This window comes from Ovis aries, chromosome 11 (assembly GCF_016772045.2).
Source record: "Ovis aries strain OAR_USU_Benz2616 breed Rambouillet chromosome 11, ARS-UI_Ramb_v3.0, whole genome shotgun sequence".
NCBI lineage: Eukaryota > Metazoa > Chordata > Mammalia > Artiodactyla > Bovidae > Ovis > Ovis aries.
Genome location: NC_056064.1, coordinates 52,636,973 through 52,660,815, shown reverse-complemented (window position 1 = coordinate 52,660,815; position 23,843 = coordinate 52,636,973). Strand labels below are relative to the sequence as shown.

Here is a 23,843-nt window from a genome sequence, read left to right as displayed (position 1 = left end):
GACTACAGGGGAAGCTGGAACTGAGTCTTCTCAGTAAAAATCCAGAGTGATGCAGAGTCCTTGAGCCACCTACCCCAGTCCAGCCCCCAGGTCCCATCCGGCACCTCCTCTGGTCCCTTCAGAGAGTCTGCACTTCTGCTTCGGATGGTCTTGGCACCTCCCTCTACCAGTTCTGGAATCCTGCATGCCTCTGGGACCCCAGATGACGGAGGCAGCCTGACACCCACCTGGGGGGATCCTTTGTTTCTTTTGCAGATAGTAACACCCGGTCAAACCTGGAGAGTTTTGTTTCCTGAAGTGGAAACTTCTGCCCCTCTGACCGAACGGTGAATTTGAGTCCTCCAGAGCGTTAAGCAAAGTCAAGCCTTGGTCAGCAGAGCCCACGAGCTGGGCCTCGCAGCCACCTGTGATTGACGCCAAAGTGGGCACAGGTTTCTTCCTCTCTTCACTCTGCTGTTTAACTGGCTTCGGTTCTGTGCCCGTCCGTGCCAAGGATTCAGTCACTGAGGGATGGGTTCCCTCCTGAATCCCATGCTCCTTGGCACCCTCAGGTATGCCAGAGAGCAGAGGCGTGTGGCTCTCAGGAGGGGCTGTACAGCCCCCAGGGTCACCCTGACCCTGTAAGCATGTCTACGGCTTCCCTTCCTGCACTGAGAACCAGGTCTCTAAAGTCACACCCAGTACAGGCCCAGCACAGGTGCAAAGCCTGGGAGCCTCCAGAGGTTTAGAAAGAATTTGAGCTTTGTTATCCTCAAAAAAGCACACATGGATACCTATGGCTGATTCACATTGATGTATGACCGAGACCAACACAATATTGTAAACCAATTATCCTTAAATTAAAAAAAAATCAGGATGGGAGTGACAATAATCTCGTCTAAATGGAGTCTGGCCAGAGCCCCAGCCCTACTCCAGGAGGTCAGGTGGGGGGGCCTGGGCTGATGGGTCAGGTGGTAGGTCTGCCCACAGTCCTGGCACAGGCTTTCTGTGCTGGCCCGTCCCCTGATTCCATGCACATCTGATCAGACCGGGACAAGCGAGTCTTGGGGTGGCTTGGTCCACTCTTTCCTGCTGGCGGTTGGGGGGTGGGAAGCAAAGCCGAAAGATCCATCCTGACGGAGCGAGGCTGCTGCTCCCTGGCAAGAGGTGCGAACTCAAAAAGGCTCCAACGAGGTGCCAGCTACACTCAAACCGGTTCCTTGCCTGGTGAAGTTAAGGCACAGGGTGGCCAGCCGAGAGCTGTCCTTCCACTGCTCCCAGACGCCAGCATTTAGCATCGGCAGTTTCGTTTCAAAGACTGGTCATCTCTGCTTACAGTCAGGTCCAGGTAGGTATGGGCAAGGCCACTTGGCTAACTGGGCCTCAACCTTTCAGTGTTTCAAAGGCCGGGGGTTGGGGGAAGGCGACTGTCCATCTGTCATCACACTCATTAAAATACTGAACACCTCTAGCCTGGGCTTCCCTCGGAGCTTAGAACATAAGAACAATCCAGGAAGTGGCCACCTTCCCCCTGCGCCTGAAGCCTGCCCTTGGCCTCTGGGTGCTGGACACCCCATGGGGATCTCACCAGCTGTGTGGGAAGAGGGTGGTCCCCAGTCTCCCTTGCCTCACCGACCCACCCTCTTTGGACCACAGCAGAGCACGAGGGGGTGCTTAGCATCCTGGGAGTCCGGCCTCCAGTGGCCTGGGCCCCCTGTCCCCACTGGCAGCCCCTGCAGCTTCCCAGGGGTCCTGGGCCCCCTTACCGTTGGTGTAGGGGTTGGCAGTCTTCTTGTTGGTCATGACCCGGGCCGTGGCATTGTTGACCTGCCCGGAGAGAGAGAGGGAGAGGCTGAAAGGGGTATTAGCCTGCAGGCCACTGGCCGCCTGGTCCCACTCTGAACTTCTCCTCTGTGGCCACCTTGGAGGGGGTGGGGGCTGGGGACGAGGCCCCCGGGGCTCCCAGATGAGGCACGGGAAAGCTTCTGCCACCAGCCTGGTCCCCCACCGACCACGGCCCGTGCTCTTTCCTCCCTGGGCACCCCGCCCTACCCAGGGGGCCGGAGCCACCACTGCTCCGCATGCTGCCCAGGTCCCCAGCCTTGGCTCAGACATCACGTCCAGTGCCCCTGCCCGGCTCTTGCCCTTCACACGGCTGTCCCTACAGCCCAAGCTCAGCCTATCTCCGGCAACCCGTGGCCGTGGGAGCAGCTGACTGGTGGACTCTCCACAAAGTGCTCTCAGCGCAGCTAGCAGACCGGCCCCTAAGACTTCTCTGCCGTGGGCAGCTGCTGAGTCCTTCCTAGTCGTCGGCACCAGGTTGGCCACCTCTCTGTGGGGGCTGCACCCCTTCCCTCGAAGCCAGCAGAGAGTTTTCCTAAGGGGGGCATACGTGCCCGTCGAGGGGGGCAAGGCCTATGTGGGAGGACCAGGTGGGCACCAAGTGGGTCCTACCGTCCAGACATCTAAGGGCCTGGTTGCGCTGCCCAGAGGGCCAGGCTGGGGTGTAGAAAGGAAGGGGAGGGCCTCTGCGGAGGGAGCAGAGAGCAGGCGGGGAACTTGAGGGAGGCGTCTGGGCCGTACTGCCTCCCCCCAAGTCCGTGTGAGCCCCAGGGGCCTGGGGCCACAGCCTCGAGTGTTGCCGGACACTGAGCTGAGCCCAGCCGCGGTCAGTGCCTGTAGCATTCGTTCCGCTTCCGGAAGGCCCCCCCCACCACCTCTGCCCCCAAGCCTTCAACCGCCCTTCCTCTGGCTCTGCACTGGCCACTGAGCCCTCCTCTGTGGTCGCCCTCACTGCTGAGCCTGCTTGGGAAGCCCAGCTCCCAGCCATCAGAACCACAGCCCTGAGCAGGGTGCACACGGGCCTTGGGGAAGCTGGCTAAGTGTCAGGAGGACCCTGCCTCCTCGCCCCTCTGCTCCTCTGGGCTGGATCCATTCCTCCGCCGTGGCCGCACCTTGCTGCCCACTCTCTGGGGGACGAAGGCAAAGGGCAGATGGCAGGATGGGGCAGCGTGGGGAGGGGGCAAGTGGGGCAACTGTTGCTCCTTGGTGAGAGTGGCCGGCGGGGGGTTGGTTAATGATCCCCTCCCAACTAGGGGCAGACTGGGCTGGCTGAGGTCCTTGGAGCTGCCAAGCCTCAGAGAGATGACTTCTGGGGCTTCTCCAGCCCCATGGGAAGGAGAGGGAGAGGGCAAGGTGTGGGGCCCTTGGGTGAGCCTGAGATCGAGACCCAAGAGGGGCGGCAGGTGGTGGGCTCGGTCGGCTCCAGCCTCAGCGTGGCCCTGCCCCGGGGACCCTGGCCCGGCTCTCTGCAGGGCAGTGGCAGGGCTGGGTGGGGGGCCCCGGGGTGACCAGAGGTGGTTCTCAAGGGCGTCCCTGCTGCAGCACACTTATCTGAGCACCTCAATTTTCCGGCCCTCTACGATCGTCCCATTCAGCTTCTCCCGGGCTCGGTCAGCATCTGAGCTAGTTTCAAAAGTTACAAACCCAAAACCCTGTGAGCGGAGAAGGACAGACACGGAGAGAAAGACATAGGATGAGAAAAAGGAAAAAAAAGGAGGTGTGCGGGGGGTGGGGGTGGGGCGTGGTGGGGGGGGCAGGGCAATGGGGGGTGGGTAGAGAGAGAGAGAGGGGTTGAGTCAGGTGAGTTGAAGGAGACTCAGAGGTCTGTCCTGGTACCACTGGCAGGATGCCCAGGAGGGGTACGGCCCCTGGCGGGGGCAGCTGCTGGCCTGGCCTGAGCCTGGCCTGAGCTGACCGCCTGGCACCTGAGGGGACAGGCCAAAGCTGAAAAAGAGATGCTGACCTGACCAGGGGCCAGAACTGTCGCCCTAAGCCCACCTGTGGGGGGGAGTGCCCAAGGCTGGGCTTCTGAAAGACCCAGAGTGGGGGCCGCCTCACCCATCTTCACCCCAGGGAGCCCAAGGGTGAGGGGGAATCCTCCCATCCAGGAGCTGGCACCCTCCCGCCTGCCCCTTGCCGGCCCTTCTCCAAGCCCCGGGCTGGGGGTGGGGGGCAGCTCCAGGAAAGCCAGTGGCCCCAGGGGAGCAGCTCGCAGGCTGGGGAGGGCCCCAGGCCCAGGGGTGGGGGCTCTCTGAGTGCAGAGAGAGGTCCCAGCGGCTTAGAGAGAAGGAAGCGTCCGCGGCAGCGCAGCGACAACACAGACAGCAGGGTGGGGAGGGCGGGGCGGGCGGAGGAGCGGGGAGTACAAGCACCCGTGTAGCTCAGGGGTCCTCAGGCTCGGAGCTCTCCAGGGCGGAAACGCACATTTCACACGTTAGCCTGGCGGGACCTACAGCCGGGTGCTGTAATGGTGGCGGCCTCTGGGCGGCACCCACCTTGGAGCCCCGCTCGTTAAAAATGATCTCCACGTCTAAAATTTTTCCGAATTGCTGCAGAGACAGAGATGGGGGTGGGAGAGACAGGAGAGGGTGGGTTAAGACTGCCGGACCGGTTCGCCGGCTCTCCATGGGGACCGCTGCCCACTGCCTCCGTCTGGTCCTCTGCTCCCGGGTTGGGGGGAGCGAGGGGGTGACCCTTTCCACTTTCTGCAGGGATGTGCATAGCTTTGTGGGGGTGGTCCCTACCTTCCCGTGCAGAGGGCTTCTCCTGCCAGGACACCTGCCCCACCCATGTGTCACCAGCGTTCCTCTGTCTCCCTCCTTGGACTGTGCCCCTAGCTGCTGACAGCCGGCCCTGATTCACACACATGGATACAGGGCTGTGGATAAGCCCTTCCCCAAAGGTGGGGTGCCGCTGTGTAGAGGAGACCCCGGAAGAGACACAGGGCCCAGGAAGGACCCTGCGCTGCCTGCTGCCTGTGCTGTTCGGGGGCTGGGCTGTGTGGGGTGCAGAGGACAGTGACCCCAGGCCCCTCTACCTGCCCAGGACATACCAGTCAGCTGGGCCCAGACACTTTGGCTAACCCCTTCCTGCCCCGTCGCTGGCCTGGAACCCCCAAGAGGTAGCCCTGTCCTTCTCACGGCACTTGAGACCAGGAAGCTGGGGATTAAGTCCCCTAAAACTCCAGCTGAGGTCCTAAGGGGCCTCCAGTACATGCAACTGAAGTTTCCACTTCATCCTGAAACGTTCAGGAGGCAGCACAGAGCCAGACAGCGAGGCAGTGCCAACCCTGCCGAGTGCTAGGGAGGGGGAGGTGCAGCTGGGATGCAGGCAGAGTGGGCTGATGGTTCTGCAGGGACGGCGGGGGGGGGGGGGGCGGTGCTCGTGGGTGGCCCGTAGGGACAGAGTGTGCTGAGACCCATGATGTAGGGACCGGAATGGCATCCGAGTGAACTGGTCCAACACCAGCTGCTTTAAGTCGGGGCTCTGGGCTCCGAGAAGTTTGCCAGCTGCCAGACCCAGGCCGAGAGGGGGTAAAACCCTTATCTTCCGATGATTCTAAATTCTGCCCGACCCCACTGCGTCTCACCCCAATCTAATGGGCCCTGGCCCCATCCCGAGGCCACCTCCCGTTTACCTGACAAATCCCACCTGAGGGTGGCATGGGGAGAGGGCTGGGGTTCAGGGGTCAGAGTCTGCTGGACTTGAGGCAGAAGTGGGGAGTGGGCACAGGGAAGGCAGGGGAAGGAGAGTTTGGAGTGGGAGACGGGAGAGAGGGAGAGAACATAGCCGGGGTGCATGTGTCCTCCACGGCCAGGCCTGAACCCAGGCTGCTGCCCTCTTACCCGCCCACAGGGCAGCCTCAGCCCTGAGGGGGCATCAGCACCTGCTAGGGGCTCAAATCACGTGGCAGAATAAAGTCACCGCAGGACTTAAAAGCCTCCCTGTAGGATCTCATGGTGACATTGCCACTCGCTGGGATCCTACAGAGAGTCTAGGAACAGACCGGGAGAATCCAGGGATGGAATGTTCACTGGCTTCCCGCAGTGTGGGCTCCTTGTTGCCCCAGCCCCCGGGGCCTGGGGGCTGCAGGCCCAGAGATGTCAAGTACCTGGGCCGGGCCCCAGGCACACCGGACAGGCAGGGGCTGTTGGGTGTGAGGCCAGGAGGCTGGGTGCCCTTCTGGGCACAGAGGTCTCTGGAGCCCTCAACAGCAGAATGATAAACCTAACTGGCACCCGCCTGGGCCTGAGGGGCAAGGGTTTGGGGTGAAAGTGAAAGTCACTCAGTCATGTCCTACTCTTTGTGACCCCATGGACTATACAGTCCATGGAATTCTCCAGGCCAGAATACTGGACTGGGTAGCCTCTCCCTTCTCCAGGGAATCTTTCCAACCCAGGGATCGAACCCAGGTCTCCCACATTGCAGGCGGATTCTTTACCAGCTGAGCCACCAGGGACGCCTGGGGTTGTGGTGGCAGTCACGCAGGTCTCTCCCTGGAGCCTGCGTCCCGCCTCCCCGCTCCCATCCCGCAGGCTTGGGTCAGAGCGGGGCTGGACCCAGAGGGCAACGGGAGGCGGGAAACCGGGGGGCCGTTCTGACATTGGGGCCGCGCTGGGGGTGGGGGGGCAGCTGGAGGGGCTGCACACACTCACCCCGAACATTTGCCGCAGGTCGGGGTCCCTGAACCGGAAGGGGATGTTGGAGACGTGCAGCCGCTTGGGCTGCTGCTTCTCTGTGGGGTCGGAGGGGTGCAGTGGCTGGCTGTCCGTCTGTGCCGCCTCGTCTGTCTGCTGTGGGGAGAGGACCCGGGCTGGGAGGTGCCCCCCTTCTATGCCCACCCCATAGTAGGGGAGGATCTAGACACCAGGTCTTTCCCCCGCCCGGGATTCACAGGATTCATAGCAGCGCTTCAACCTCAGCGGTCCCACGTCTGGGCTTTTCCCCTGAGCAGTGTCTGTGATGCCATCACAGAACAAGGCCTCCCTGGCCCAGTGCGCTCCCACCCTGTGGCTCAGCTTGTCCACTGATGCCCGACCTCAGTGGTCCCTGGGCTATCCCAGTTCTTGAGGTCGTGCGTGCACCTCCCCGACAGCCTGAGCTCTGGGAGGACAGGGGACGTTCGGGGTTTCCAGCCCGATGAGAAAGCGGAGGGCTTTTGGAAGCCACTTGTGGCACACACATCAGGAGGCATGTGGCCCCTGGGGACCCACCCGGACTGCCTCTTCTAGCCCTGCTCTGGGGTTCCGCATTGTCCACGGCTCAGGGGTGGCAACCTCCAGTGCCTCAGAGCTGCTCCTGATTCTGGACCCAAACACTGATCAACAGAGGGATTCTGAAAGACTTGGGTCTCTGGGAACAAAGCTGCCACAAAGCAAGGACTACCTCCCCGCCCTGTCCCCCAAACCAGTTCCCTGAGAGGTCAAGGCCATGAAGAGGCCTTGAGGCAGTGCGGTGCAGCGAGCGGGCTGAGCACACGAGTGAGGTTCCTCACTGGGGACTTCCATGGGGACAGGCCACCAGCTCACAGCCAGGCTGCCCTTCAGCTTGGTGGGTCCTGCTGAATACCCAGGCCAAAGGCAGGCTGGGCATGGTGAGTGCAGGGCGGGCCCACCGAGGGGCCTCATCAAGACCCTGGGGCTGGCATCTCCGGTCCTCTGTGTGTCGCTTAGAGTTGGTGTCCAGGAGCAGAGCCGATGACAGACCAGGTGACAGGACAGATGCCATCCTCTCACTTGGGGCTCCTCTGGACCAGCTCCTCTGGGGCTCTCCTCTGATGCCATGTCCCCATCCCCTGTGGGCACAACCAGCTGAGAAAGCATCTTTTACTGCTTCTTTTCTCTTCCTGTCTCAAGTCCTGGTTCCCCTCCCAGGTTTTCTGGGATCACCTCCCCAGTACACTGCTTGGACTTGAACCTTTGTGGGGGTCTTCCTCTGGGTCAGGATTCCAGGTGACAGTCGGGGGGCTTGGCTCCTGTCCGACACTCCTACAGAGAGTGAAGGGGGAAGGACAGGGTCCTCAAGGCTGGGGTAGACTTTGCACAAATAGAAGTCCTGGTGGCTGCGGCCTCCCACGTGGCCGGCGGAGAGAGGCTGGGCTGCAGAGACACGCTATGAGGACAGCTGAGAGGAGAGGTGCTGGCGTGTGCCTCCCATGGGTCACTGGCAACTGCCTGCTTGCTTCTGGTGGGTTTTGTCCACCAAAGGGGTACTGGGCAGTACCACAGCCTCCCGGAGCCAGGATGGTAAGCAGGGCGAGCTCACTGCACCCTAGCCTTCATGCTGTGGCTGAGGACTGGCCCTCGCCAAGGCCACTGGCTGTAGGTCTGTCTCTGGACCCCTGAGTGGCTGCTCTCAATGGCCACCCGGGTCATCCTCTCTGGAAGGACAGGGCCGCTCCCCTATCTCCTGCGCTCAGCCAGGCCCCAGAGCAGCAGATGCCACAGGGGACAGGAAGGGAGGGGAGGAGGGTCAGCTCCTGGGCACACTTCCTGATGGCAAGCCGGGAAGGGGTCTGGAGGGCTGCAGGGGTGCGGGGCTATCCTGTTCAGCGGCCCCGTAGACTCAGCTCTGTATTCCTGTGTTGAGAGGAAGCACAGGGCGAATGATCCTACACATGGATTTGAAACCATCATCCTCTCGTGTGCCTGTGTCAGGTTGGGTCCGGTGTCCCATCACCCTCCCCCCACATGCCTTTCACACATCTGTGCCCTTGGCTGCTCTTGGGTACAGGTGACTCATGGACTCCGGATCTGGGAAACCAGGGGGAGAGGAGCATGCAATGCTGACTCTGGGCCAGCAGAGGGCAGTGGTCAGCGCAACCTGGTAGCCAGGACTACAGTGGGTGGTGGCGTCGTGGGGTGGGAGGAAACCTAGCTCACACTCAGAGATGGGGAGCCTTGGGCAGGAGCGGGGCACCATGGGATGGCACTGATGAAGCTGGGGCATCTGGGGCCAGGCTAGGATGTCCTTTCTGCAACACCTTGGGCCTCTCCTAATAGCAGAACTGAGGCCACTGTGTGTCTCCAAGATCCAGGGTCTCCCTGCTTCTTCCCACCTCAAAGGCCCTTAGGGGAGCAGCTGAGGGTGAGGTGGGAGAGATGGGGTGATGAGGGGGGCCAGGAAAAGTAAGAAAAGCCCCCCTCGGCCCCAAGCACAGCTGCAAACAGAGGCAGATAAATGGGTTCAATGACTGTGAAATTGTAAGATGTGTGGAGAAACCCCAGAGTGTAACAGCACACTGGCTGCCCCGAGGGGAGACGGAGGCCTTCCCACCATCTATCACAGCGGTCTGGGCAGCTGGCACCGCCTTCCGAGGGACTTCACTTCCCTTTTTCTTCTTTAAAGCAATCTTTGCCTTTGGTACTCAAATGCAGGGAAATGAGAAACAGCAGCAGCAACACCCCTTCCCTCCCCAGCTGCTCTCAGCCGTTTTGCTTCTGCGTCCTCCTCATTTCCGTGTCATCTTAGCCCACGTGGTGACACGATCCTTGTCCCCCTTTCAAGGCAGCATCCAGTCCCTCTGCATGGGACAGCACATCTTCCATCCTTGTACCCTCCAAAGAGTCTGCAGCCCCCTTCTCCTGGGCCTCCCCAAGCCCAGCACTGGGAGAGGCCGAGAGGGCCCTGGGCAGGGTCAGTAGGTCCAGTGGAGTGGGAGGCAGCAGGCCAGGACCTGGGGGCCGTCACTGGGACAGAACCAAGGCTGGGTGATGCCACACAGAGGAAGCAGCTCCAGGAAACCCTCTTTCTCTGCGGCCCCGTCTCCCCTCATCTTCGGTCCTCCAAGACCTCCTAGTCACCCATGCAATGACCGTCGGCTGCTCACCCGACATGGCTCGCCCCTGGTGGGTGGTGAGCCAGCTTCGGAGGAGGTGTTCTCCCCATGAGGCCTCGAGCCATGCACTCATGAAGCCTTCTTCAGGACCTCAGGTGGAGCTGTGTGTCCTCTTTGGACTCTGAATGACACCATGCTCCGGGACCTCTCTGCTGGCCGCCGCTTGCGGCGCATCGATGCTGATGGCGCCGTCTGCTCGCACCCTGCCTGAGTGGAGGCAGCACCCTTGGGAGGTGTATTCCAACCACGGTCCACCCCCAGGAGCCAAGAACGCAGAGGACCGAAGGCTGCCGCTCTAGGTGGAGTTTCCGAGGATGTCCCTGTGGCTGCCCCACCACACAGGGTGGACGGGTGGGTGGGGAGGACCCCTGCAGGGGACCCCATAAAACCTTGCAAGAATGACGTAGTTCCGGGAGGTGGTCCCCAACCTGTACCCCAGGGGGTCCTGCAGAGTAGTGAGGCAGGCCTGCTCCATTAGCAGCCCCAGTCACTCTGCGTCCCCTGCTGCCTTTTGATAAAAGAACAGAGATGACGCCATGGTGACAAACGGAATCCACAGGCAGGAGAGGGCAGGTTGGACACAAGCTGGAGCCTACACTTCCTGCTACCCCGTACCTCCCGATTCTAACACCAGGCTGCTTGGGGAAGGCCAAGGGGAGGCTCTGGGAAGCGACGCAGGCCTGATCTGGGATGGACGTAAGACAGCTGAGCAGCAGGGCTAGGAGGACCAAGAGTTTGTTGAAGAGAAGTGGCTCCTGTAATCTTCGAGCAGGACAGGCAGTGACCACCCTCCTCAGCTCCTCCCAAGGTGCGAAGCCTCTGATGGAAGAAACTCTCCGGAATGGAGCATCCACGCCCTGCAGCAGCAGCAGCCGAAGTCTTTGCTGGGCATTCTGAGTGTCTTTCAGCTCATCTGCTAGTCCAGTAACTTCCACCTGAGAGGCCTCTATCTCAGTGTCCCAGGGGAGGAGCAGCAGAATCACCCCCTCCCAGGACCTGAAGAGCCCCCCGTGGAGAGAGGAAGGCCGAGGCTGCCTGGATCAGGCTCAGCAGCTCTCTGGCCCAGGCACTTTCCTGGGAGGGGGGCGTTCAGTCGAGCAGTGAGGCTCTCACATCTCAGTCTGCTTCTCTCTGAGACTCCCAGGTCTTCTTCGGGGCCGCAGACTCTTGCAGAGTGGAAGGAGACCATGTAATGTCCGTGACTGGTGGGAAGTGACAGCCCCCACGGGGTGGGGTCAGGCCCTTCTTCCTGTGCACGCCCGTGCTGGTTCGGGGCCCGGCACAAGCAGGTCCCTGCAGAAGTCGGCCAAAGGAAGATGATTCTGTACGGGTCGCGGTGAGGCTGCGTCAGGTGGCCCAGGAGGCCTGTCTGTGCTGTGGAGGTGTCAGTGGTCGGCCTCAGCCTCCTCTGTGTCAGCGGCCAGTCTGGTCATCTTGTCTCCTGGGTTTGCTTCTGGGGGGGGGGTCAGCATTTGTTCCCAAGGAGGTCATGAGAGGTTTCCCCAGATTGACCCCATCTGCTGTTGTCCATCAGAAAGAGACCGGCCGGCTGGTGGTCTGGACTACTGTGACCTGCTCACAGGGACCCTGCTGGCTACCTTACTCACCTCTCTTTTCTGAGCACATCCAGGTCACAGTCTGAGGCATGAGAAGTGGCAATGGCCAGGGAAGTATGATTTGGCTCCCTGTTCTGAGACCCATGGACATTGCCCTTCTTATCTGTGGAACCCTTGGGGGGCATCTGTGGCAGACACCCTGTACCAGGGATGCTGGGAGAATCGAGAAGACTGGTGCTTTTGGCGCAGACTCAGGTCCAGCAGCGCTCCAAGAAGGCAGGAGGGTTTGTTTGGTCCAGCCCATGGTGGGCAGCGTGAGTGGGCGCTCTCCCCAGAGTTTGGACGATGCTGCCCACACAGTGAGGGAAGGTGATATCCACATCTAGAGGTACACCGTGGGAGCCAGGCTGGGTTAAGGGGCTGAGGTGGCACACGGAGCGGGACACCCATCAGGCGAGCGGGACACCCATCAGGCGAGCAGTGCAGGGCACGTTGGCCTCCTGCCCGGCCCCCACCAGTCAGCACTGGCACCAGGCCAGTAGGGCCAGCTGGATGAACCCAGAGCCCTGGAGCTCAGTGGGGCGTGGGTCCACAGAGGGGGCTGGGAGCGCGGACGCAGCAGCCGGTCTCCGGAGGGGCTCCCTCCACAGGGCGCCCACCCCAGGCGGGCCAGGGGCAGCAGCCACTCCTGGACGTGACCCTTGGCTCTCAGGAAATCTCCAAGAAGTGCCGGGCTCAGCACTTTATCTTTAGAACTGCGTCACAACCACATAATTGAAGTTATCTGATTGGAGGGCAGCCAAGCAGATAGATTACAAGTGATTAGAAATGATAGGAGGGCCTGCAACCCGAGACAGGTCGGGGGGGCTCCGGGCCTCTGCTCGCTGCCGCCAGCCCTCCCCTCCGTTCCCCGCCCGCCCCCAACAACCACGGTTGCTGAGCTCCCCGGGACTCCGGGCGAGCCCAGCCCCCGCGACCTGGCTGTTTCCCTCGCTTCCCATTAACAGGTCGAGGTCACGCTCCATCTCCCAGATAAGGTGAGAGCTGGCCTGAAGTTATGGCTCGGGGAGGCAGAGGGGGGCCCCTGCGTGGCATCTGCCCACAGGAAAGATTCTTGCGTGTCGCTTGGTGAAGAGCGGGAAGGCCGAGAGCGCCTTCCTGGGGGCGGAGACACCCCTGCTATGGGCTGGCTCTCCATACGCCCCGAGGCCCCGCCCCCCGGAGTTCCGAGGCTGGGGGGCCCTTACCGGCACCGTCTGGGCCCCTGTGATGGGCTGTGGGCTGGTGTCACTGCTCGGCTGCTCCGGGTGGGTCTGTGCTGGTGTGTACAGGGTCATGCCATGCTCTGGGGGGACCGGGGTCTGGCCCGAGTAGTCCGGCGTGGGGTGCGGTGGGGGTGGGGCGTACTCGGCGGGGATGCCGTTCTGTGGCGGAGGCGGGTACTGGGCCGGGGGGTAGGGCTGGGCCATCGCTTCAGGCGGAGCCGTGGCGTCCTGATTGCCCTGCGGAGAAGAGAGCAAGGCTGGTTAGACCGCGGTGTGGCCCGGACTCTGCCTCCTTTCACTGGCCTCTCTCCAGCAGGCCCTGTGGTCCTGAACTGGACTTTCAGCAGCATTGTCCAGGCCGCATGGGGGCGGGGCTTCCCCAGCACAGGGCAAGCAGCTCACAGCTGGGCTGCCAGGGGCATTCAGGGGAGCCCAGGCCTGCGGCGAGACACCCCTGGGTTTGAGCCCACTTGTGTGAATTTGTCAGGTCGGAGCACACTAAAGGTTTATTTTTAATCCACCGAATTTTAAAAATAATTAAACATTTCCAGATAACTGTAGACAGACACAGCTGTAAGAAATAGCTCAGGGTGGCCCCGTGTACCCTCTGCGCAGGGCCCCCCAGCGGTGACGGCTTGTGAAACCTTCCCCACCAGGAGACTGACATGGGCCCAGTCAAGACGCAGAAACTTCCAGCAGCACCAGGACCCTGCCTTTGGCTCTGGATGGCCACACCTCTGCTCTCTGGCCTGAGAAAGGCGTTTAAGCCTCGGTTTCCTCATCAGTGAAGCAGGTGTCAGAGGACACGATTCACAGCCTGCAGAGGGGAGGACTGGAGTTGATCGTGAAGACATGGAGCCTCGTACAGCTCAGCTTCATGGTGGCCATAGGGTGAGGTGCTGTCCATGGGGCACAGAGGGTTCTGGCCTCCGTCTCAAGGATCTCCAAGATGTCCCAGTGAGCCTTCCCGCCCTCAAAGGTCTGCTGCCCAAGGGGGAAATGTATTCCCTCGATGCTGACCCCAGCCAACCTGGGGCTCTGAGAAGCCCTCGGCGAGGCCCAGAAGCGCCCCAGGACAGTGGTTCTCCAAATGGGGTGCTGGGATCCGTAGCATCAGCATCATCTGGGGTGTGGTCAGCAGTGCAGATTCTCGGCTCACCCCAGACCTCCTCCCGAAGTCTGGGGACTGTGAGAACCACTGGTATTGGGTACAAAGAAAAGCCCTGGTAGAAAGTCTCTCAGCCTCAGAGAAGGGACTGGGGTCTCTTGTGGGTTCGGGGGAGGGGACTAGTGTTCTGGCCGACCCTCCCTGTGGACACACACTAGGGGGCAGGCTCTCAGCAGCCACTCTGAGCAGGGGAGGCATCCCTTGGCCTTCTGAGGGTGCCTCTGGGGGAGAAGGGGCCTCACCACCTGGAAGGACAGGGGTCACCTCTCACAGGAGGAGCCCCCACAGCGTGGAAGGACCATTGCACGCATGGGGACGGTCGACTGCTTTCCCAGTGCCCTGCAGACGGGGGGACCTCAATGTGTGCTCCCGCGCCCACCCCCATCAACCTCCATGTGTCTGACCTCAGTTTTAGAGTCTCCCCACCCTGAGACAGGGGCTTCTCCTAGCAGGCACGCCAACTTGCTCATGCTATTCCTTTAATTGGTGACTATTTATTCACCCCAAACTGTGTGTTGGGAAGCTGGGGAGCCAGGCTTGTGGTTCTGGTGTGGGGCAGGATGGGTAGTCCCTGCCCTGGTGGGGTCTGCTGTCCGATGGGAGAGTTAGTCCAACTCCCCAGATGTTGAGTCGATCGTGAGCGGGGGAGGTGGCCCAAGGGGACTGGCCACACGAGGCCAACAGAGACTGGATGGAAGACACGTGTTCTGCCTTCAGGCCAGAGCCCTGCCCCACCGCCATGGTCTGCTTGCCTGCTCCCCTCCTTTCTAGCCAGCGACCGCAGGCCCCCACATCAGCCCAGGGCCCAGCTCCACCCTGCCCCCAACCCCCCTAGTGCCAGCCTCTGCCTCGGTGCTGATGGCCCTCACTTCTGGGCGACCTGACATGAAACAAGAGGTCTCGTCCCCGCTTCCTCCTTGGGGAAGCCCCCAGGTCCTTCCCCTCTCTCTGCAGAAACTGGGGCAGACCACGCCCCTGACAAGTGGACAGATACAGGCGTATGCACACGCTCACGAGGGCCCGCCTCTTAGTGGAGGGTCCCACCTCATTGCTCCTAAGTAGCCGAGAAGCCCCATCACCCAGTGGGCCAACACGCTGGTCTGTCCTCTGGTTCTAGCCCAGCAGGACCCGGGGTGGTTTCACGAGGAAGGAGGAGCGACCCGCGAGGCTGGAGGCTCCCAGGGGTGGAGGAGCACCCAGGCTCCAGGATGGCGGAGGAGAGGCAGGGAGGGAGGGGAGGGCGAGGAGTGGAGAGCCAGGCAGGAGTGTGGAAAGGCCCGGGTGAGGGGGAGGGCGCTGTCCGCAGCCTCCGGAGATCAATTAACTGATAAATATTTGATTAGAACCTTCGCTAACTTACATCTTGCCAGCGCCCCCTCTTCCCCACCTCCTCCGAGGCTCTAGGAAAGGGGGGCTGCTCTCCTGTCTGCTTCCTCCACACCCCCACCCCCGCGGTGACCCTCCCCAGTGCCCTCCTCTCCGTCCTGTCCTGGCAGAGGGACAGCTGCCAATCTCTCCCTCTGCAGGGCTCCCGCGCTGGAGCCCGGGGCCCAGGCTGTCAGGGGAACCTGCGACACGGTGGGGGTGGCGGGAGGGGTGTTTGGGGTCTGAGGGCCAGGGTCTGGGGGGGTCAGGGGCGGGCAGGAGGCAGCTGAGGGACCTCGAGCGACATTGTGGCATCATGAAGTCAGCGCGTCTGAGCGCACGGTGCTGTCTGCTCTGCAGACGTGACCTCATTGAATCTCCAACCTGCCAGGTGGACAATGTGCCCCCATTTCCCAGCCAATAAAGTTGAGGTAGGGGGACCTGTATGGCATGGGCTGCCAGCTCCTAAACCTGGCTCCCTGCTCCTCGTGCAGAACTGTAAGCCCTTCCTGGGGGGTCTAGGGGGAGGTGAGGTTCCGCAGCCCTGTGAGAGTCGAGACCCTGGAGAGCACGTGGAGAGCTCTGATCCCCCCTCTTATCCAGCGACTGGCCCCAGGTCACTGCTTATCTGCTCTGAGTACGTCTCCCGTGTGCAGTGATCACCTCCAGTGTGCCGGTGGGTCTTGGGCAATTCTCGACACGCCTGCCCTGCGTCTCCTTCACGCCGATGCATAGTGGCTATGGTTCCATGAGTGGCCTTTTCCTAGGCTGCACAACCTGTACGTGGGACGCACACCGGGGCAACGAAACTTCACAACCAAACTTTCCCACGAGATTCTGAAGTGCAGCCCAAGCTGACAGCCCCAAGAGCAGACCTGGGTGGAACAGCAGAGGGTCAGGTCCACCCGAAGAGGGCGTCCAGGTGCCCCGCATACAGAGGCTTGCAATGTTTATCACTTTCGTTATCTTCCTTCTCAGGTCTGTTGGGGCCACAGCGAAGGGCTTGGGCTTGGTGGCGTGAGCTGGGCAGAGTCCCTCTGCTGGGCCAGCTCTCATGGCTTCAGGTGGCTTCAGAGCAGTTTGTGAACCAGTGCGGCTCCCCAGGGATCGTGAATTCCCTCGCTCGCCCTCCATCCCCACATCCCTGCACTCAGCACAGCACTCTGCTGCACTTGGAAGTTTGAACGCACACTGGATGGGTGGATGGAAGGATGGGTGGGTGGATGGATAAATGAAAAGACAGATGGAAAGATGGCTGGATGGATAAAAAGATGGCTGGATGGATGAAAGGATTGCTGGGTGGATGGATGAATGAAGAATTGACAGAGGGGTGGATGGGTGGATAGATGGACAGATAAAAAGATGGATGGAAAGATGGATATAAAGATGAATGGAGAATGGATGGATGAAAGGGGAACGGATGAGTAGATGGACAGATGACTTAAAAGCTTAAAGACCACGGTCAAGTCATTTATTCCCACCCCCTCTGCAAACCTGTCCCTCTCCTGTCATTACACTTGCCTGACAAATTGCTAAGAGCAGCTCTGCCCATCCCACTCCGTGGCTCACACTCTGGGAAAAAGTACAAAATCAACCCAATTTCCTTAGATCGCTGTCCTCTGCCTGGATCTGCCACTCACTCTCGGTGACCATTTCCCTCTTCCTCTCCCACCCTCCACCACGCTCCAATGTTCTTCTTGGTGATGACTTGGTGATGCTTTTATTTCCCGTGGAAATGGAAGACCATGTCCATGCTCACTTGTTCACCTTCCTGCCTCTTGTCCCACCTCTGGCCTTCCCTCCCATCTCTGCTCCCAACTCTGACCAGTCACGTCCATGCACACAGGTGTCCAGTCCTTCTCACCAGCATGTGCTCACAGCTCTGGCAGTTTGCTGACTGGCTCCGATGATAGGGAAAGAAAACCCTCCTTGAGCACTCAGCTTTGTCAGCTACAAACCCTGTGCACTGCTTCCTTACAGAGCAAAGGCTCTTGAATGAGTCGCCTACACCTGCAGCCTGAACTCCTTTATTCCCGTTCCCTCGTCATCCCACCCCCAGAAGACTCTCCCAGGCACCATTCCCTGAAACTACCCTGGGCAAGGTTCCCACCTGTGCCATGTTGACCATCTAAGGGTCAGCTCCCAGTCCTCATCCGACCTGACCCTCTACAGCACGCAATGTGCTGACCCCTCATCTCTCTCCAGACACACTCTCTTCTCTTGGTTCTCACTCACCACTCTCTTCATTGCCATGAGGGGTTTTTGGCCCAAGAGGAACTGAGCGTTCTAAGTCAACAGTAATGATGGCTGGAAGGCAGTAAGTTCTAGAGAGCAAAGTTCGCTCATCTGACAAAGGGGAATTGAAGGCCATGACACGAGAGAGTGGGCCGATTCAAGAGGAGGGGCGATGTCAGGGGAGGGTGTGTGGTTGGCCATGAAGGCGGGGCGAGGGCTCAGGCCTCTGCTTTCCAGAGTCTGGGGTGTTTATTCCCCTGCTCTCTCCCTGGGAGGCTGTCTCAGGCTGGATCTCCCCGAGACCAGAGGGGATCCAGACTCAAGGGAGGAGCCCCTCCAGGACCTCCAATCTTCTACTGCTGCTTCCTCCTTAGGCCTGAGGTGGTAACAGCTCTGTCACTGTCAGTCTGGGGTCCTGCACTGTTCCTGGGGGTCCCTCCAGCCCATCCTCCAGTTGTTGCTGTTGTTGAGTTGCTCAGTTGTGTCCAACTCTTTGCAACCCCATGGACTGCAGCATGCCAGGCCTCTCTGTCCATCACCAACTCCTGGAGTTTGCTCAAACTCATGTCCATTGAATCGGTGATGCCATCCAACCATCTTATCCTCTGTCATCCCCTTCTCCTCCTGCCTTCAGTCCTTCCCAGCATCACGGTCTTTTCTAATGAGTCGGCTCTTCGTATCAGGTGGCCAAAGTATTGGAGCTTCAGCTTCAGTCCTTCCAATGAATATTCAGGGTTGACTTCCTTTAGGATTGACTGGTTTGATCTCCTTGCAGTTCAAGGGACCCTAAAGAGTCCTCTCCAATACCACAGTTCAAAACCATCAATTCTTCAGTGCTCAGCCTTCTTTATGGTCCAGCTCTTCTCCAGACATCTCTGGAAAGTCTCCTTGTAAATAAACTCACGTTATCCTAGAGCCAGTGAACCACCTGCTCCCTGCTGGGTCCTGATGACACAGTGGTATGGGATGGAAGGGCCTGTCCAGCCCCAGGAACGGGCAGCAAGGGGCTTTGACCAGGGAGAGCCCAGCCAGCCTCTCGGGGAGGCCCTGCAGCTAATGGCCTTTTCTCTGCTCCTGTACCTTGGGTAGCCCTGCTTTCGGCACCAGACCCTGAGTGCAGACTCAATGCCTCCATTTCTAGGTGACCTGGGCATAGCCTAACCTCTTAGTCTGTGGGAAGGGGACAGGGACTCATCTGCTTGGAGGCGGGGGCTGGGCAGGAGGGCCCTTCATCTTTAAGACCTAGAGTTAAGACTCCCCCAAGTGTCTCTGCCCACATCACTGGCCCAGTGGAAATCTGTGCACTCAGGCCTCGGCCAGTGAGCTCCTGTCTTCCGGGGGGGAGGGTCCCCTCTGTGTGGGATGCACTGGGCAGGATGTTCAGGGAGCAGGGTGCTGGGGGCAGGGAAGAGCCGAAGAGGCCGCAGACAGAGGCCCTCCCAGCCCCTCCCTGAACAGTCCCCTAGGGGATCTCGCTGCTCCCAGCCCCTCCACGACAATTAGGCTAATTGCCTCCCAGACTCCTCACCCCGGGAGGGAGCTTGCGGTGGGCCTGGTCCGCAGGCCAGGCTGCAGAAAGAAGGCAAGCTGGCGGCAAAGGCTGGGCACCACGCCATCTCTCCACCACCTCTGGGCAAAGTGGCTTCCAGACAGGGTGGAGGAGGGGAGCGCGGCAGAACCACTAGCTTCAAGGACCAGGCGGGTAGGTGTGTGATCTGCTTGTCCCACTCTGGACATGGCTCACTTGTCCTGAGAGGAGAGGGGACCCCCACCACCACCTTCACAGGCACGACCCCCCCCGCCCAGTACCAGTCTTTATCCAGGTCACTGACATCAGTTGAGCCTCTGCTGCCTGGCACCGGGGACACAGGAGGTGCACAGGCTGGACTGATGCTGTGCCTGTGTGCCCAGGGCACCACCCTTGTTCCCAGGACAGCGGGGACAGATGTCGCCTCCCTAAGCAAGGAACAGGGGCCAAGCCTGAGCCTTCATGTTGTGTTGGCCAATTCCCAGGACCAGGAGAACAGGACAGTCGGTTTCCAGAAGAGGCCCGTGCAGAGGACCCCCTGTGAGCCTCGTTGGGTCGTTCTCGAGGCATCCCCGGTGCCCATCAGTGTCAGAAGAGGAGGCAGCTGACTTAGGGGCTCACTGCTGGCAGGCAGGACATGTGGATTCAAGTAACCAGTGATGGCTGAGCCAGGGCACCTCAGGGGTCTGACCTCCCAGCCTGGGAGCAGGATGGTCCTGCCCTCCCCATCCCAGGGCACGCACGTGTGAGGCCGTGCCCCAAACCTCTGAATGCTGAGAAGTCTGCATCCTGAGCAAACACGAGACTCCTTCAATCCCCGAGCCTTAGATGGGCAGTGACCACGGGTGACACCCGATCCGGCCCGCCAGACAGTGACTCTTATCTCTGTGCCCTTACTGGTACCCACTCGGCTCTGTCCAAGCGAGCCCAGCGATGCATGTTCACCAGCGTGGAGGCTCCTTCCCTCCTGGGGCAGCTCTGCCGGGATGCTCTTCCACGGGCAGAGCTGAAACCTGCCTTCTGGAAACTTCCACCTCGTGCCTGCATGACTGCAGCCCGTGGACTCGTCCGCCCCTTGCTGACCCTCCGAGGGTGTGAAGAATCCACAACGTTGTACCCACTTTGGTTGTTCCTTGGTGCAGCTCCAGGAATATGTGGGATGGTTGTCCCCCTTTTACAGGTGAAGAAATGTCGGTCTGTGGTTCCACGCGAATCTGAATCCAGGCTGCGTTCTGCTTGTCTCCACGACCATTGCAGCTTTCCTGATTGGGGAGGGGGTCTCGGTCGACACCCACCTGCTCAGAGGGAGGGTCCCTTTGTCCCTGGCTGCCCCGGGTAGGCTGGCTCAGGAGCAGAGGGATGGTGTTTCCTGGAGCGAGAGGGCTGCCCGCGATCATGTGATGATAGCAGTGGGGAGGGTGAGGGCTCACAGAGGGGAAAGGCCTGGGGTCGGGGGGAACACGAGGAGCAGGAGAGAAAGGGGGTGTTACTAGACTAACGCATTCAGTTGTCTTCTTGGAGGTGATGTCTCTATTCTATTTTCTTAACGTGCTGGTCACAGGGAGGTGAGGTTTTGGGGAGAAAGAGAAGATGAGATTATTGAAGAGGAACGAAGATGAAGCTGGGACACTCGATGATATCAAGGGAGGGGGCAAGAGACCCCCAGCCCTTGTGCGGGCTGGTCCACAAGTCATGGCCTGTCATGTTCCTGCTGCCAGGTGTGGGTGAGTTTGGTTGATCTAGCAAGTCCTCCCAGGCAGGAATAGCACACATCCTCTGAATTTCGCCAAGAAGGGTGGATCCTGGCCCTGCCTCCAGAGACCCAGGACCACTGGGATCCCGGAGAGGGACCTCTGAGGTGGAGAATGTTCTGGCCACTCAGATGAGGAGGAATCGGCCCCGGGGAGGCCCAGCTGGTGGGTGCAGGCAGGGCTGGTGTGCTCGAGTCTGCGCCAGCGGAGTGGGAGCAATGGTATGTGTGAACCTGCTTGCTGAATAGACACCCAGCACCCACTAGGTCCACATTCTGGGTGCCTGGGTGCGCCAGCCAGCACAGAGCGCTGCCTCTGGGAGCGGACACCCCAGGGGACACCCTGGGGAGGCCCCATGAGCATCAGCTAAGTCTGAAGCACGTGACATGACTTTTGGGGGACAACCAATTAACTCCGCCACGGTGTTTGGTTCAGGCTGATATTCCAATTTCCTAGGGGGCCAGCTGATAGCAGGGGCCGGGCGGAGGCGGGCGTGGGCTCAGCAGGGCTGTTGCCTCCTAGTGTCTCCTGCATGACTCGTGGAAGGGGCTCCCCACTCCTGAAGGGGAGGGGACTGTTCTCCCGGGAGCATCAGTGCGAAAATAAATACACACAATCGAGGTTTCCAGGACCTGCCAAGACCCAGAGCAAAAGGAAGAGCGGGTCCAGGTTCAGCGGAGGCTGTCTGGGCTGGAGGTCAGCCGCGGGAGGGAGGCCGGGGGTGGAGCGCCAGGACAGCACACGGTCTGGCCACACTCCCTCACTTTCCTCTTGCCTCAGACTCATTTGCTTTCTCAGTCCAGAAACAGGCCACCTCCACGGCTCACAGGCTCCTGCCCCCAAATTTCATGGGAGAGTGGCCCTGCCAGATGGGAACGGAGGCCCTTCCCAGCCCAGGCACCAGAGGAAAGTCCTGGCTCATGGAGGGGGAGTCCTGGAAACCCAGCCCCCACCTGCATGTGAGACCCCTCCTGTCTCCTTCCAGCCCACCACCCCAGAGGCACAGCAGGGATTTCTCCCTCTTGGAATCTCATGCCTCCTCCCTTCCAAGAGCTAAGATGTCATCCCAGTGGTGTGCAGGGACTGTGGGGCATGGTCTTGGCAAGCAAGGGTGCTGGTATAGATGCTTCGACAGAGCGGGGCTGCAGTCACGGTGCCAGGGAACTTGCGTGGGAACTCCCGAGGGCAAGGGCTCACCACTGAGTTCCCCAGCACCTGACACAGCCCCGGCATACAGCAGATGCTCAGTGCATGTCGAGTAAAGCTGACGAACACAGGAATGACAGCCATGGGCCGCTTGGAGAGCCCAACACTGCATAAAGCGGTAAAAAGGCATTAGTTCATCTAATCGTTCAACAGCCTGTGAACTGGCCTTCTCCACGGAGGAGAGAAACAGAGAAGGAAGTCACTTGCTCAGGAGCACACAGCGGCACGTGGCAGACCCAGACCTGCCTGACTCTGGAACCAGTGGACACAGCATGGCAGCTATGGACTCTTGTAGCTGGACTCTTGTCCACAGCTGTGGACTCTGGTCCATGGGAGCAGAAGAGGGCGGTCCCTCCACCCACTGTCCCCAAGACCCCAGGGCTCCGTCGAGCAGGCTGACCCAGCCTCACGGAATTCCTTGTAACCCAGCAACCAACCAGGGCACCTGAGCTCGCAGGTGCCCATCTGTGGCCTGACACCCTCCTCCAGCATTCAGAGGATGGGCTGACCTGGCGATCCACTCCCCACCCCCCACCAGAGGGGGACGGAGCAGTGTGCTGGTGAGTGTCAGACAAGGGTTCTGTTGACGGGAAAACGTCCTGCGTTGTGGTGGCTGCACTTTTCCATGGTGTAACACTCCCCCCTCCACTGATTTCAAGCTGCCAGCTTGGAGTCCCCGAGTGAGGAGCCGGAAAAGGATGCACACAATTCAGGGCTCCAGTTCACCTTTCCTCCTCCAGGCGGCTGGAGGTCGGGTTAAGGGCGGTGATGCAGGCGATAGGTGTGAAGGGGGCTGTGAAGGGGGCTCCGAGGGGGGCTGGGATGGGGCTGCCCTGGGGTGGAGGGGAGACCAGGGGTCCCTGGCAGACACCAGGCGGAGCTTGAGTGGAGGGAGAAGCAGCGGCTCCAAGGCCAGGGCTGAGAATCTGCCTGAGCGGTGGCCCTTCCTGCCTCATCCAGTCCACTCTTCCCCGCAGCCAGTTCAGTATCTTCTGTTAAGTTAGGGCTGTTGGGAGGCCCGTCACACCCTGTACTGCTTCATTCAGGGCCCAAGGGGTGGCGGGTTCTCCAGCCTTTGGCTTTCTTCCCTTCCTCTCCCACCTTTTCCATGGGGCGTCTGGCTCAGCGGATACTCCAGGGCCTACAGGGTGCGTTGCATGTCTGCCCCCACCCCTGAGACCTAGAGGGACTTCAGGGGAAATCCAGGCAGAGCCCCCAGAAGTGAGCGCCAAGGACTCCGAGCTGAGGCCCGTGTTTGGCTATTCCTGGTGGCAGTGAGCTGCAGGCCTGGCTGGGTTCCCACCAGCCCCGACCCCTCCCCTCCAGTATCCCAGGTCTCCTCCACCTTATGTCTCCTTTTCCTCTGCTCCACAGACCCTCCTTTCCCAGAAGGCCCTTCCTGCCTTGGCGGCTGCTGAATGGTTGATGAACTGGGTCACCCTGGCAAACAGCAAGTCCTGATTGGAGAGCCCTGCTCTCCATGCGGAGCACACGTGGGCCCTAGCCTGGGCTCCCACTTAGTCCGCAGCACTGGGGCCAGTCTCCTGACATGGCTCTCTGGGGTGCCTTGGGCACCTTGCCCTCTGCCCAGGCTTCGCACAGGGTAGGTGAGCCTGGCCACACTCTTGCTCGAGTCTCCCTGCTGGCGGCCTGGTTTCTGCATCTGCACCGTGAAGGCTGACAGAGCTGACCCAGAGCTGCCGTGGCTCGAGATCAGCACGCACCGATTTGGTGTTGTGCCCGGAAGCAGCTTGGTCGTGCTCCGCCTGTGCTCTCTGCTACTTCCTTCTACTGGGGGCAGAACTCCGGGCACCTGAGAGCCTGGGCAGGAAAACGCCCTACCTCTCCACCTTACCGTCCGCCAACTGGAACGTCAGCACCCACGAAAGCGGCTGTAAACCCAGGACGTGACCACCGCCCGAGACCCTGTCTTGAACAGAAACCATAGGTCCCTCGTACCTTGCTACGCTTGCACTCGCCCCAACTCCAAAACTAGGGTGTGAGCAGACCACACCCCTAAATGGTTCTTTCACACATTTGTAAAGGAGCCACAGATTACGACTTCACCTGTCTTCTCTCTTTGGGTAAGTGTATTCCCATAAAATAGTTTC

General features: G+C 60.4%; 1 protein-coding gene across 14 annotated transcripts in view; it reads right to left on the bottom strand.

Moving 5' to 3' along the window:
* RBFOX3 (RNA binding fox-1 homolog 3) overlaps positions 1-23,843 on the bottom strand; it is a 434,098-nt gene that overhangs the window by 10,406 nt on the left and 399,849 nt on the right. For 8 of the 14 annotated variants that reach the window (XM_060395813.1, XM_027974221.3, XM_027974223.3 and 5 more), the window contains 5 exons: positions 12,462-12,716; positions 6,477-6,614; positions 4,317-4,370; positions 3,381-3,473; positions 1,746-1,806 (listed from right to left, as the gene is read on the bottom strand). In XM_060395813.1, the coding sequence (XP_060251796.1) occupies positions 1,746-1,806; positions 3,381-3,473; positions 4,317-4,370; positions 6,477-6,614; positions 12,462-12,683 (568 nt within the window). In that variant the 5' untranslated portion in view covers positions 12,684-12,716. The remainder of the gene's footprint in view (positions 1-1,745; positions 1,807-3,380; positions 3,474-4,316; positions 4,371-6,476; positions 6,615-12,461; positions 12,717-23,843) is intronic. The other 6 variants (XM_060395810.1, XM_060395815.1, XM_060395812.1 and 3 more) reach the window with 3 other exon arrangements.